General features: G+C 40.9%; 1 protein-coding gene across 2 annotated transcripts in view; it reads right to left on the bottom strand.

Annotated features, from left to right (window-relative positions):
- Window positions 1-15,321, bottom strand: part of dnajb13 (DnaJ heat shock protein family (Hsp40) member B13) — a 57,318-nt gene that overhangs the window by 27,844 nt on the left and 14,153 nt on the right. For both annotated transcript variants that reach the window (XM_063052923.1, XM_063052922.1), the window contains exon 4: window positions 4,910-5,064. In XM_063052923.1, coding sequence (XP_062908993.1) covers window positions 4,910-5,064 — 155 coding nt within the window. The remainder of the gene's footprint in view (window positions 1-4,909; window positions 5,065-15,321) is intronic.

Genomic DNA, 15,321 nt, shown 5'->3' with positions numbered 1-15,321 from the left:
AGGAGACTAGCATGGATAGCGTGTTGGCTGATTGGCAGGAGGCAAAGAGTGGGAATAAAGGGAACCTTTTCTGGTTGGCTGCCACTGAGTAGCGGTGTTCCACAGGGGGTTGCTTTGAGGAAGTAGAGAGGTTACAGAAGGACTCAGACAGATTAGGAGAATGGGTGAAGAAGTGACAGATAGAATAGTGTCAGGAAGTGTATGATCATGCACTTTGTTAGAAGAAATGAAAAGATTAACTATTTTCTAAATGGAGAGAAAATACAAAAAACTGAGGTGCAAAGAGACTTGGGAGTCCATGTGCAGAATTCCCTAAAGGTTAATTTGCAGGTTGAGTCAGTGGTGAGTAGGGCAAATTCGATGTTAGCATTCTTTTTGAGAGGATTAGAATATAAAAGCAAAGATGTAATGTCGAGGCTTTATAAAGCAGTGTTAAGCCATCACTTGGAGTATTGTGAGTAGTTTTGGGCCCCTTATCTAAGAAAGAATGTGCTAATACTGGAGACAGTTCAAAGGAGCTTCACGAATATGATTTTGGGATGGAAAGGCTTGTCATATGACCGTTTGATGGCGCTGGGCCTCTACTCACTGGGATTCAGAAGAATGAAGGGTGACCTCATTGAAACCTGTTGAATGTTGAAAGACCTCCACAGAGTGAAATTGGAGAAGATGTTTCCTATGATGGGAGAGTTTAAGATCAGAGGGCACAGCCTCAAAACAGAAGGGCATCCTACTAGAACGGAGATGAGGAGGAATTTCTTTAGCCAGAGAGAGGTGGAGAGTCAGTTTTGGCGGCCTAGTCATCGGCTATACTTAAGGTAGATGTTGATAGATTCTTGAGTAGTCAGGACATGAAAGGATACAGGGATTAGCCATGATGAAATGGCAGAGCAGCCACAGGGAGAAGGCAGGAGATTGGGGCTGAGAGGGATTAGCCATGATGAAATGGCAGAGCAGCCTCGATGGATCAAGTGGCCTCATTCTGCTCCACTATCTTATTTTCTTATGGAAGGATGAGAAATTTTATCTTTTTTAAGGACAGGAGCTATCTGGGGAATTTTCCACATTGTCATGTTGATGTGATTATTGTAGTTGCATTGAAAGAATCTGGCTACAGGCACAAATCCTCACCACTACAGCCAAAATGTTAATGAGGCAAACAGCTTTTAGAGTATTCAATGCATGCAGCTGTTTCATGATCTTGAACAGACTGAACTAAATTGGCTGAAGATTGGCATCCAAGATGGGTGGAACCTTGGAAAATGGCCAAGATGGATCACTCACTCATGGATGAGGAGTGTTACAAACACTTCAAGCTCATCTTTTGCTTTCTGTGTGCAGCTCTGTGATTATTCAGAACAAGAATGTTCATCGATCTTCATCCTTTCATTAGATCTGTAATGTTGCTTCTACAGTTAAGCATGCACGTAGTTTATGCTGTAGTTTTTCTTGATTGACACCTTCGGGTAATCCTGGCATGCTCTTACAATCACCATGGTTGGTGTGTAATGATGGAGTGAGGATTATGTTGGTTTATGAACTCATACAAGAACATGAAACAATAAGAGAATGTAACAGCAAAAAGCCATAGAACCTGAAATCTGTTCTATTAATCAATATCATGATTGATCCTCTGTCTTGTGCAATATGCCACCTATCATCTTATTCTCATAAAAGTTGCTGGTGAACGCAGCAGGCCAGGCAGCATCTCTAGGAAGAGGTGCAGTCGACGTTTCAGGCCGAGACCCTTTGCCAGTCCTGATGAAGGGTCTCGTCCTGAAACGTCGACTGCACCTCTTCCTAGAGATGCTGCCTGGTCTGCTGCGTTCACCAGCAACTTTTATGTGTGTTGCTTGAATTTCCAGCATCTGCAGAATTCCTGTTGTTATCATCTTATTCTGTTGCATTGCAGCATTTTGGTAAAACTATCTTGGTAGTTCAAAGGTGAGGAGGCTGATAATAGGGCAAAATTGCAGTCAACAGGATGAGCTGCAATGTAAAAGGTGAACAAAATCAAAAAGGGTAAATACAGGACTAAAGATGTTATACTTGAATGCGTACAGTGTATGCAATAAGGTAGATGATCTTGTAGCACAGTTACAGATTGCCACTTATGATGTTCTAGGCATCACTGAATCGTGGCTGAAAGAAGATTATAGCAGGGAGCTTAATGTCCAAGGATACACATTGTATCGAAAGGACAGGCAGGAAGGCAGAGGGGTGGCATTATTCTGTTTGTGAAAAATGAAATCAAATCATTAGAAGGAGGTAACATAAGGTCGGAAGGCGTTTAATCATTGTGGATAAAGTTAAGGTAATGCAAGGGTAAAAAGACCCAGATGGGAGTTATACACAGACCCCCAAACAGTAGTAAGGATGTGGTCTACAAATTACAACAGTAGATAGAAAATGTCAAAAAGGCAATGTTACAATGGTCATGGGGGATTTCAATACGCAGGTAGATTGGGAATATCAGGTTGGTGCTGTATTTGAAGAGGGAGAAATTTCTAGAATGTCTATGAGATGGCTTTTTAGAGCAGCTCATGGTTGAGCCCACTAGGGGATCAGCTATTCTGGACTGGGTGTTCGGCAATGAATGGGAATTGATTGGAGAGCTTAAGGTAAAAGATCTTGTAGTGGAAAATAATTATAATATGATCAAATTCACCCTGAAATTTGAGAAGGAGAAACTGAAGTCAGATGTATCAGTATTACAGTGGAGTAAAGGGAATTACAGAGGTAAGAGAGCCGAATTGACCAGAATTGAATGGAAAACAACACTGGCAGGGATGATGGCAGAGCAGCAATCCCTGGAATTTCTGGAAGCAATTTGGAAAACACAAGATATATACATACCAAAAAGAAAGAAGTATTCTAAAAGCAAGATGACTCAATTGTGGCTAACAAGAGAAATCAAAGCCACCATTATATAGGCCAATTAGTCTGACCTCAGTGGTTGGGAAGATGTTGGAATCGATTGTTAAGGATATAGTTTCTGGGTACTTAAAGGCACATGTCATCAGCATTGTTTCCTCAAGGGAAAATCTTGCCTGACAAATCTGTTGGAATTCTTTGAAGAAATAACAAGCAGGAGAGACAAAGGAGGGTCAGTTGATTTTGTGTATTTGAATTTTCAGAAGGCCTTTGACAAGGCGCCACACACAAGGCTGCTTAAAACATTGTGAGTCCACGGTATGGCAGGAAAGATTCTAGCAAGGATAAAACAATGTCAGATTGTCAGGAGGCAAAGAGTGGGAATAAGCAGAGCCTTTTCTGGTTGGCTGCTGGTGACTAGTGGTGTTCCTTAGGGGTCTGTGTTGGGACCGTTTCTTTTTACATTATAGAGTAATGATTTGGATGATGGAATTGATGTCTTTGTTGCAAAGTTTGCAGACAATACAAAGATAGGTGGAGGGGCAGGTAGCTTTGAAGAAGTAGAGAGACTACAGAAGGACTTAAGGCAGATTAGGATAATGGGCAAAGAAGTGGCAGATGGAATACAATGTCAGGAAGTGTATAGTCATGCACTTCAGAAGAAGAAATGAAAAGGTTAACTATGTTCTAAATGCAGAGAAAATACAAAAAAAAACGAGGCACAAAGGTATTTGGGATTCCTTGTGCAGGATTCCCTGAAGGTTAATTTGCAGGTTGAGTCTGTGGTGAGGAAGGCAAATGCAATGTTAGCATTCATTTCAAGAGTGTTAGAATATAAAAGCAAGGGTATAATTTTGAGACTTTATAAAGCACTAGTGAGGCCTCACTTGGAGTATTGTGAGCAGTTTTGGGCCCCCTATCTTAGAAAGATTGTGCTGAAATTGGAGAGGGTTCAAAGGAGGTTCACAAAAAAAATTCCAGGATTGAACGGTTTGTGATATGAAGAGCATTTGACGGCTCTGGGCCTGTATTCATTAGAATTCAGAAGAATGAGGGGTGACCTCATTGAAACCTATCGAACGGTGAAAGGCCTTGGTAGAGTGGATGTGGAGAAGATTTTTCTAGGAGTTTAGGACCAGAGGATATAGCCTCAGAACAGAGGGACGCCCTTTTAGAACAGAGATGAGGAGGAATTTCTTTAGGTGGAAAGTGGTGAATCTGTGGAATATGTTATCTCATTCAGCTGTGGAGGCCAAGTCTTTATGTATATTTATGGCAGAGGTTGATAGATTTTTGATTAGTCAGGGCATGAAGGAATACGGGGAGAAGGCAGGAGATTGGGGCTGAGAGGAAAATTGGATCAGTGATGATGAAATGGCAGAGCAGACTTGATGGGCCCAATTACCTAGTTCTGTTCCTATATCTTATGGTATTATGTCAGGATTCATATTCATATCTCTAGATGATTAGTCCAAGCTCTTAAATGCACAGAAACATTGTTACCATTTTTAAAAATCAAACAAGCTTTTCCAGAAATATTTTCAGTCTGTTTACCAAGGCTGAAAAAGTCACTAGATGCTTATAGGCATAGGGATAGGAAGGATCTTTGAAGATGGGCTACACCTGGGGACAACTTGAAAGACTGGCCCAGGATAGAGGACTCTAGTATGATATTGTCGATGATTTATGCCACCGGAGAGGTGACGGGCTTAAGAAAAAGGGGGAGCCATAGTTACTCCTTGGAATAGACAGCTTACATGTTGCCATAGCTATTTTGTTTTCACTGGAAGTAATAGTTCTAACTAGATAATGAAAAGTACAATATGTACTTTATACATCTCATTTCTGGTATGAATTAAAGGAAACAAAATCCAAAGACTTAGTGAATTAAATATAACCCAATTCAAAACTTATCTGCAATATCTGAAGTTAAATTTCATTAATGCTGAGGTTATTGAACACAACTGTGTCAATAGATGACAGTCCCATAAATTTTCAATGATCATGCTAATTCAATGAATTAAGAGTACTGTACCCTGCGTGAGATTTTGATCTTTTTCAAACATCCATGATACAAATCTTCCAAAGATAAATGCAACTCCCGTTCAATAGGAGGATCCTGTTTCTTAACTCCACGTCCTCGTAATCCTCCAAATCCCAGATTTATCTCTGCTTTTGTGTCAAAAAAATCTGCAACGAAAGTAAAGTGTGGAATGTGGACATGTGGAACTGAAACAGAGAACCATAGGTGCTTATTTTAATAAACACACATAAAAGTTGCTGGTGAACGCAGCAGGCCAGGCAGCATCTCTAGGAAGAGGTGCAGTCGACGTTTCAGGCCGAGACCCTTCGTCAGGACTAACTGAAAGAAGAGCTAGTAAGAGATTTGAAGGTGGGAGGGGGAGGGGGAGATCCGAAATGATAGGAGAAGACAGGAGGGGAAGGGATGGAGCCAAGAGCTGGACAGGTGATAGGCAAAAGGGATACGAGAGGATCATGGGACAGGAGGTCCGGGAAGAAAGACAAGGAGAGAGGGGGACCCAGAGGATGGGCAAGGGGTATATTCAGAGGGACAGAGGGAGAAAAAGGAGAGTGAGAGAAAGAATGTGTGTATAAAAATAAGTAACAGATGGGGTACGAGGGGGAGGTGGGGCATTAGCGGAAGTTAGAGAAGTCGATGATCATGCCATCAGGTTGGAGGCTACCCAGACAAAATATAAGGTGTTGTTCCTCCAACCTGAGTGTGGCTTCATCTTTACAGTAGAGGAGGCTGTGGATAGACATGTCAGAATGGGAATGGGATGTGGAATTAAAATGTGTGGCCACTGGGAGATCCTGCTTTCTCTGGCGGACAGAGCGTAGATGTTCAGCAAAGCGGTCTCCCAGTCTGCGTCGGGTCTCGCCAATATATAAAAGGCCACATCGGGAGCACCGGACGCAGTATAGCACCCCAGCCGACTCACAGGTGAAGTGTTGCCTCACCTGGAAGGACTGTTTGGGGCCCTGAATGGTGGTAAGGAAGGAAGTGTAAGGGCATGTGTAGCACTTGTTCCGCTTACACGGTTTGTTGTTTATTGTTGTTGTGCTTATTTTAATTTTGTGTTTCTGCCCAGCAACAAAGTGGGAGGAATGTCTGGGAAAATGACAACACTTGTCACATGTTTTTATTGTATAATGAAAGCCATCCTAATTATGAAAAAACATGGCACCATAAAGAATATTTTTGTACTAATAGGCTGCATTCTGTCAGTAAATCTTTACTAATTCAATTCACTTGCTCTTCACTTAAAAATGTTTGGATACTACCAGATATTTACAGTTCTCTAAACAACTGTTTCCTTAGTGGAGTTTTTTCTAGCACCTCTGAAAATCTAAAGGATTTATTTTTGAATCATGGAGTTATAGAGATTAATAGCACAATAAGATATATATTACTCATGGAATCCATGCTCATCAAAATGAACTTGCCTTCCTAATCACACTTCCAGTCTCACATTCATAGCCTACTAGATTACATCTCATCAAGTACTTCTTAAGTCAATGCAAGTTTCTGCTCTTACCACCATGAGCTCCAGACCCTTATTATTCGAGGACTGAATGAATTTTTCCTCAGTAATGATCTTACTCCTCTATTAATAACCATAAATCTAAGTCCTCTTGTTATTATCCCTGGTCATAGAATTTTACAACACAGAGACAGGTCCTTTAGTCTACCATATCCATGCTGAGCAACAATTACCCATCTGTACTAAGCCCATTCACTAAGTCTGATGAGAAGAGGTTGAGTAAGCTAGGGCTTTTTCTTTGGACAGAAGGATGACTAAAGGTGACTTGATCGTGGTATACATGATGAAAAAAGGCACAGATAGAGGGGACAGCCAGAGACATTTTCCCAGGGCAGAAATGGCTAATACGAGGGAGCATAGCTTTAAAGTTTTTTGGAGGAAAGAATAGAGGGGAATGTCAGAGGTAGGTCTGCAGTATGCACTGCTAGAGGTGGTGTAGAAGCAGATACATTAGGAACATTTAAAAGATTCTTAGATAGACATATAAATGAAAGACAATAGAGAACTATGTAGGAGGGAAAGGTTATATTGATCTTAGAGTAGGTTAAAGGGTCAGCACAACATCGTGGACTGAAGGGCCTGTACTGTGCTGTAATGTTCTTTGTTCTATATTCATTTGGCCTGTATCTTTCCATACCTTGGTGATTCAAGTGCTTGTCCAAATACCTAAAATAAATTAAGTCTTAATCTGCAAGACTTATATGGTACAGTCATGTACAATTTATGTGGACATACTGACATTTCTACAACCTCCATGTTTAAATTAGAAAATATTTGATTTTAAATATTCATATTAAATCCAATATTGCCAATTCCAGACTCTGTAGTTTAGGGCATAAAACAAATTGTTTATTTTTGACGTATTAAACCTTCTAGCTAAGAATCTAGCATGATTTCCCTTGGCTCCAATATTACTAGGACCATTAGTGGATAAGGTTCCACTGCCCATTCCCATTCTGACATGTTAGTCCATGGACACTCTACTGCCACAATGAAGCCACTGTCAAATTGGAAAAACAACACCCTATATTCCTATTGGTTAGTCTCAACCTCACAGCATGAACATCAATTTCTCTAACTTCTGGTAATTTCTGCCCCCTTCCCCTTCTCTCTTTTTCCATTCCCCATTCCGTTTCCCCTCTTCCTCTTCTCCTCACCTCCCACTGGCGCCCTTCTTTCTTCCTTTCTCCTGTGGTCTACTCTCCATTCCCATCAGATTCCTTCTTCTTCTTCAGCACTTTACCTCTTCAACCTAACACCTCCCACCTTCTTATTTCATCCCCCTCCCCCTGATCCACCTTCACCCTCAACTGGCTTCATGCATCACCTCCACACACACAAAATGCTGGAGAAACTCAGCAAGCCAGGCAGCATCTATGGAAAAAAGTACAGTTGACGTTCCAGCCCGAGAATCTTCGGCAGGACTGAGGAAGCATTTTGTGTGTGTTGCTTGGATTTCCGGCATCTGCAGATTTTCCATTGTTTGTTCACGTATCACCTTCCAGCTTTTCTTCTCCTCCCACTACCTTCTTATTCTAGCTTCTCTTTTCCTTTCCAGTCCTGATGAAGAGTGCCCACATCTAGTGAGGATGATTAACTACCATAAACCTGATTAACAGTTTTCCTGATGGCTCTTGACTTTTGATTGATGTTGTCTGCCCTGCAAGATTCCTCCAGCATTGTGTGTGTGTGTGTTACTCTGGATCTGCAGGATCTCCTGTGTTATTATTAGGGGATAGGATCTTGGAGAATACTCTTAAATGAATGCTTCCTAGGAAAGTGCAAAACTTAGGATCCCCTCGGGATGGTTGGTGCAAAAGACAAAGGAGATGGTGTCACCTGCTTCTAATGTTTATAGTGGTTAACAATGTGGTAGTTGATGGGTAATCCATTATGAAAAAGCAGACAATCAAGCAGAACAGAGAGTCCATATGATATGTTGCCAAGGTGAAGGACATCTCAAACTAGTTTGATCTGATATCGGAGAGAGGGAAAGAGCCAATTATTGTTATATTTGTTGGAACAAATAGTGCACAAAAGCACGAGGAGTAACATTTTAAAAAGAGGCATTATTATTTACATCTTAGTCTGTTTTCACTCTGATTTTATGGAATCCAGGGTTACCTGTGACATGACAACAGATGTGGCAAGAAAGGCCCGAAGGTGCAGATGGGTGAGTGGTTTATGAGGCAATGTTTAGAAAGGTCTCTTGTGTATATCCAACCCACGGACTCAAGCTCCTCAATACTATCCCAAATGATTCCTCTCCATTTCAAGGACCAGGGATTTCCATGAGTCACTGAGATAAATCTAATCTTATCTTACGTTATCTATGTTGCTTTTTTTCCCAAGGAAGTTTTGACCACATCCTTGAATCCTTGCCTCCATTTGCCTGTTAATTACTCTCCATTGACAGAGCTTGGAATAGAGTACCTGTTTCAGGAATCAGGTGACGGGCCTGCCCAATGTGGCAGGGTGTAATTAGTGCCATAAGGCTGCAATTATAATCTCTATATTATTACTCAATTTATGTGCAACTTGGCATGGGATAAACAGATTATGAAGGAAGATGCATAGCTGAAGGAACTGTATAGGAAAGGTTTCCATTCTATGGGAAATGGGTACCACTACTGGGACAGCAAGAACTGGGCCATGAACTAGAACTGGCCAATTTCATCTGAATTATCCAACTTCCAAGAAGAAGTAATATGTTTAAATTAGAAATAGGCTACGCAAACATGAAGTGGGTTATTCACAGTTTTTACGTGCCCATTTTTGCCTGAAAAGAGTATTAATGAGGAAAACGATGTATATTTTTCTATCATGTAAACAAAATTTTTAACCAGTTTTATGGTAGTTAATCATTCTCACTAGATGTGGGCAACACTTGGAAAGCTTGCTTTTGTCCAATCCTTTTTGCCAGGATAGAGCCTCAGAGAGGGTAACATCCAGGAACTTGAAGCCTCCTGGGTCCTAGGATCCTCCAACTTCCTCCCAACCCGACCTTCTCCTCTGGTGCCAACAACTCTCTTTCCCCCTCTAATGCCAGCTCTAATCCTTGCTGTGTTTTCACCATACCCTCTGACCATCCCTCTCTGAGCTGAAATGTTCTGTCCTCAGTAAGGGGCTTACTTTTGTCTACCTTCGCCCGCACCTCAGTGAGTTTCATGCCCACTATGATGCTGAGCTCTTCTTCCATCACATCTTTTGAGTCCATCACATCATGAGCTCACTTCTTTGGCAAGAATTCCATGCACTGCACCAATAACCCTTATTCCCACCTCCAACCCTCCTCCTCTTCTTAGATACCCTGCTCTGGTTCTTTTCAACTCAAATTGCTGCTGAGACATCAACCGTCTCAACTTCAGCATTCCTTTCTCATCTTCAAACCTTACCCCTTCTGAGTTCACTGCCCTCTTACTCTCTCCACACCAATCTCAACCTTACATCAAACCCACAGACAAAGGAAGTGCTGTTATATTGTAGAGAACTGACCCCTACTTTGCTGAGTCCAGGTGGCAACTCTCTGACACATCCTCATATCTACCCCTTGAAGAGGACCCCACTCTGACCATCAGTAAACTGTCTCTGACAGCATTACTGACTTCATCAACTCTGGAGAACTCCCTTTCACTGCCACCAAACTCAAAGTTTCCTCTACCTCCTTCTGCTCGCTTCTACCTCCTACCCAAGATCCAGAAATCTGACTGTCTGGGTATGCCCATTGTCTCTGCTGCTCATCCCCCAGTGAACTCATGTCCTCCTACCTCAACTCCATTCTATCCCACTTGGTTCAGTACCTTCCCACCTACACCTCAATCTCCTCAGTAATGTTCAATTCCCTGGGCTTGACCGCTTTATTTTCACCATAGATGTCCAGTCTCTATACACTTACATACCCCCATCAAGAAGGCCTTAAAGCTCCTTAATTCTTTCTCAATAAGAGAACCAACCAGTTCTCCTCTACCACCACCCTCCTCCATCTGGCAGAATTGATTCTCAGCCTCAACAACTTCTCCTTCAGCTCCTCCCACTTTCTCCAGACTCGAGGGGTAGCCGTGGGCACCCGCATAGTCCCCATCAATGCCTGCCTTTTCGTTGCCTACGCAGAACAGTCCAGCTTTCCCCAGTAATGCTCTCCAACTCTTCCTCCGCTACATTGATGATTGCATTGGTGCTGCTTCACGCACCCACACTCAGCTCGCAAATTTCATCAACTTTGCCTCCAACTTCCACCCTGACCTTAAATTCACTTGGTCCATTTCAGACACCTTCCCCCCTTTCTCGATCTCTCTGTCTCCCTCTCTGGAGCCAAACTATCAACTGAAATATTTTATAATCCTTTCAATTCCCACAGTTATCTTGTCTATATTTCTTCCCACACTGTGTCCCGTAAAAATGCTACTCACTTTTCTTAGGTCCTTCGTCTCCACCGCATCTGTTCCCAGGATGCAGCCTTCCATTCCAGGGCATCAAATATGTCCTCCTTCATCAAAGAAAGGTGTTTCCCTTCCTTCATTATTGATGCCACCCTCACCTGCATCTCCTCCATTTCCTGAACATCTACGCTCACCCGATCTTCCTGCTGACTTAACAGTGATCCTCTTATTCTTCCCTATCAGCCATGAGCCTCTGCACACAGAACATCATTCTGTGCAACTTCCATTATCTCCAAAGGGATCCTACCACCAGATATACTTTTACTTCCCCCCACCCCCCCACCATATCTCTACTTTCTGCAGGGATCACTCTCCATGATTCCCTTGTCCATTTGTCCCTCCCCATTAATCTCCCTTCCAGCACTCATTGCTGCAAGCAGTCAACATACTACACCTGCCCATTCACCTCCTCCATCACCTCTACTTGGTGCCCCAAACAGCCCTTCACCTGAGAGTCTGCTGGGGTCATCTACTGGGTTTGATGCTCCCAATACAGCCTCCTCTACATTGGTGAGACTCGTCATAAACTGAGGGACCGCTTCATGGAGCGCCTCCACTCCATCCGCCAAAAGTGGAACTTCCCAGTGACCAAACGTTTTAATTCCCATTTACATTCCCATTCCTGTTCCAACATGTCAGTCCATGGCCTCCTCTTTAACCATGATGAGGTGGAGCAGCACCTTAAACCTGAAGGCATGAATAATGATTTCTCCTTCTGGTAAAAAAAATCCCTCCCCCTCCCCTCTTCTTCCATTCCCCACTCTGGCCTCTTACTTCTTCTCATCTATCACCTCCATCTGGATCACCTCCTCCTTCCCTTTCTTTTAAGGTCCACTCTCGTCTCCTACCAGATCCTTCCTCTCCAGCCATTTACTTTTCCTACCCAACTGGCTTCACTTCACCTATCACCTTCGAGCTATCCTCCTTCCCCTCCTCCCACCTTTCTTAATTCTGGCATCCCCCCACTCTTCCTTTCTAATCCTGAAGAACGGTCTTGGCCTGAAATATCAACTCTTTATTTATTTCTATATACGCTGTCTGACCTGCTGAGAGTTGATTCTAGCAATGACCAACCTCTCAAAGCACTTCATCACAGTAGATGTGAGTGCTACAGGGAGGCAGTCATTGAATTAGCTTACCATGGCAAGGTGATGTCTTTAATGGATGGTGATTTGAATTTGCATCTAATAATAACTGCACAATTTTGTTCTTCAGGAATATACTTGGGACACTTTAGAGAGAACGAAAAGAATTAAAGGAATGGATAATTGGCAAAGATGGAAGAATAAGGTAAGGTTTTTAGAAGATTTTAAAGCAGAAATTACAGTGGTTTGGAAATTTGTGGCTTCAGTCTTCTCATTGTTCCCTATGCAAAACATTGACCAATTCTCATATTCAGAAGCAATCGCACTACAAAGGTTCACTACTGCCTTCAGAGTGCCAAAATTGCCTTTAATCATCTGAGGAAAAGTATATTTGATGGTCTCCTTTCAAGCACTGACGACATTATAGGAAAATTCATCAAATCCATGGTTAGATAAGGGAACCACTGTTGATGTTCTCTATCAGGCTGACATTGCCAGCATTGCCCTAGACCTGCAGAGCACATCATTTGCATTTCAATGTCAGTCTGCTGAAAAATGCTGTCCCTTAAGAGTCCCATCACTGTCAGAGAATTGTAGGTGGGTAGAAAGGGGAATTCTCAGAACTCCATATAAAAGTATAACATCCCCTCCTACTGGTAGGACTCCCCAGTTCATCAGCGCTCACAATGAAGACACAACATTCAGATGATGTTGGATCCAACTGTTTAGCTGAATTTTTTTGCAGTTTAACAATTCATTATCCACTTGTATTTTAAGTAATTCTTGTACGCGTATAACAACTTAATATGCTTTTAATGGTTATACAAAGTATAATTCTGGAAAGCTCTGGAAGTTTCTTTGTTCTGCATTATTTGAATAAGTGCTTTCTACAAATCTTATCTACAAATTTTAATGGCATTTTCCTTATCTCTGCAGTATAAAAATAGCTGACCGTAGGGCAATGCCATCCTAAATCTCAGTTCTTTTGTCTCTTTGCTCAATAGGCCTCTATCACTGTCCATTTAAAATTTTCCTTTGTTCTATTAATGCTTAATAAAATGATTGAGAAACAACGAATTTTGTGTCTCTTTCCTGATTTCAGAAAGAACCTTGAATTGAAACGTCAGAATTCAACAATGGCATTTTGAATCTTACATCCAGTAGTAGAAGCCATATAAAAGGTACAAGGAATGCATCACCTCCCAATCTACACATCCACCTGCCCCGTTAAGTACCTTCTATTCCACCTTCAGGAGTGTCTGTTGGTCCCATATTAACTTTATTGGCTATCTCAGAAACTGCAGAGCTGGACTGGACAGTCAGTCCTGAGGGACTGCTTAATCAGGCGTGAAAGAAACATTGATTTTAATGGGGTTTTACACCTTGACATCAAGAATCTAAGTCTTTCAAACACCTTCTGTAATGTTAAGAACTCTGCTGTATATATCAAATGAATGCCAACTGTGGTTGAAGACATGGATACATGAATTTCTCTAAATAGTTCTAAGTGCTCCTTTTTTGGTCATTTTATAGCAGCATCTGAGATTTCTAATGGTTCCAATCAAGGTTCAGTTAAAATGTATATAGAAAATTCATCATCCATTAAAATGTAACTACTTTTACTAAAACTATTTTATCACATGTCAACTGGGGCTACAGTAGGCCAGCACTGAAATGGTTCATCTGAGTTGCAACAGAGTTCTACGCTTTATCTCGAAATAAAATAAAGTAATTTGGGTCATATGAAAGGACTTGTAAGCAGAACAGTCATGGTTTGTTTTTAATTTCGAAATTTTTAATTTTATTAGTTAAGCTTGGTAATCTTTAGAACACGCTGTGCCAGATTTTGCTAGACAGACAATGGTGTTCCAGTAACGCAAATTATCAACAGTTCACTAAGCAACCAGAAACTTGAAAAGTGTAAGGCATGCCCTGTGAATTGTCAATCCCAACAAATTTTAATTAATTTTCCATGACTTTGTAGAAGTACCATCACTATTTTGCTCCACGATTTGCCTGAATTGTAGCACCTGCACGATAATTATACTTTAAATTCACCATAGGTATGTTTAGTCACTAACACTGTAAGCATATTTGTACAAAAGTAAGCTTCATTAAAAATATGAAACCAACATGATAATTGTTTAGAATTGCAAATCAATCTACCCAACTCACAAAATGAATAAACATGTAATCTCTTATTTGATACATTCTTTCAAAATATGACTATTTTGATATAAAAATATTTTCATTTTTAACAAATGTCACTTTTTATATCCTTTCTATTACTTTGATGTTTGATTCTAGGTTGGATTTTGCCACATTTTTTTTGCCAACCTCTCAATTCTTCCACAATCTATTTCTTCCTAGTTAAATCTCAATGGTTAAAAATATGCACTACGAGTCTCATTGTTTAGATTCCATTAAATAAGGTATTCACTATATATTGTCAGCTTATTTTTCCAGTAATGCAATTTTTTTTAAAGTTTAACTAAATGGATATAAGGCAAAATACTTCCCTCTAGTAAAATCTGAGCTGAAAAATTGATGTCAATAATAAATATTAATTATTATTAAATAATTTAAGTAATAAATAATTTAAATATGCATTTAGCAGCAGGACTTTTAAGCTGCAGGAGCTCTGATAAATTAGAAAGTCTCTTATCAAGCTGATGGATACATTATTACACCTGGCCAAAACTGATTTTCTGTCCATAATTTCTATGTAACAATTCTTGGGCACTTTTCTAAAAAGAGAAATTGCCTTGCTTTTACTTGGAGAAGCTGCCTCAGTTTAATTCCTCTTTACACAGTCTTTACCCAGTCTTTTTTTATTGAGTCAATTGACCAATAAGATACCATCCAACCATCCCTGCTACCTCCAAATCATGGTAACAGTTTTACCAAACTTTTTTTTATATTAATGAATGAAAAGTGAAATGTATTTTGCAGTTAGTAAGTAATTTAGTAAGGTAAAGCTTAAAAGACAAAGTTAAGTTGTTGATAACGCTGGATGTTAAGATGTTGGTAATGCTGGACGCTATCAGGAGCAGTGATTTACAAAGTGTATAAAAGAGAGGGGCATACTTGCGCTGGGTGATGTACTAACTCCAATATAAAGGACAATGGCTGGTCGTATCACAGGTTAATAGTAACAATAAGTTGTTATAAGGTAAGGTTTCCTAATAATGGAATGCTGTCTAAGTTGCATGCCATCTTGGTCAATGTCTCCCATCCACTAAATAATGTACTTTGTGGGCACAGGAGTACATTCAGCCAGAGACTCATTCCACCGAGATGCAGCACAGAGCGTCATAGGAAGTCATTCCTGCCTGTGGCCATCAAACTTTACAACTC

This window comes from Mobula hypostoma, chromosome 7 (assembly GCF_963921235.1).
Source record: "Mobula hypostoma chromosome 7, sMobHyp1.1, whole genome shotgun sequence".
Lineage (NCBI taxonomy): Eukaryota > Metazoa > Chordata > Chondrichthyes > Myliobatiformes > Myliobatidae > Mobula > Mobula hypostoma.
This window is presented reverse-complemented; position numbering and strand designations above follow the sequence as displayed.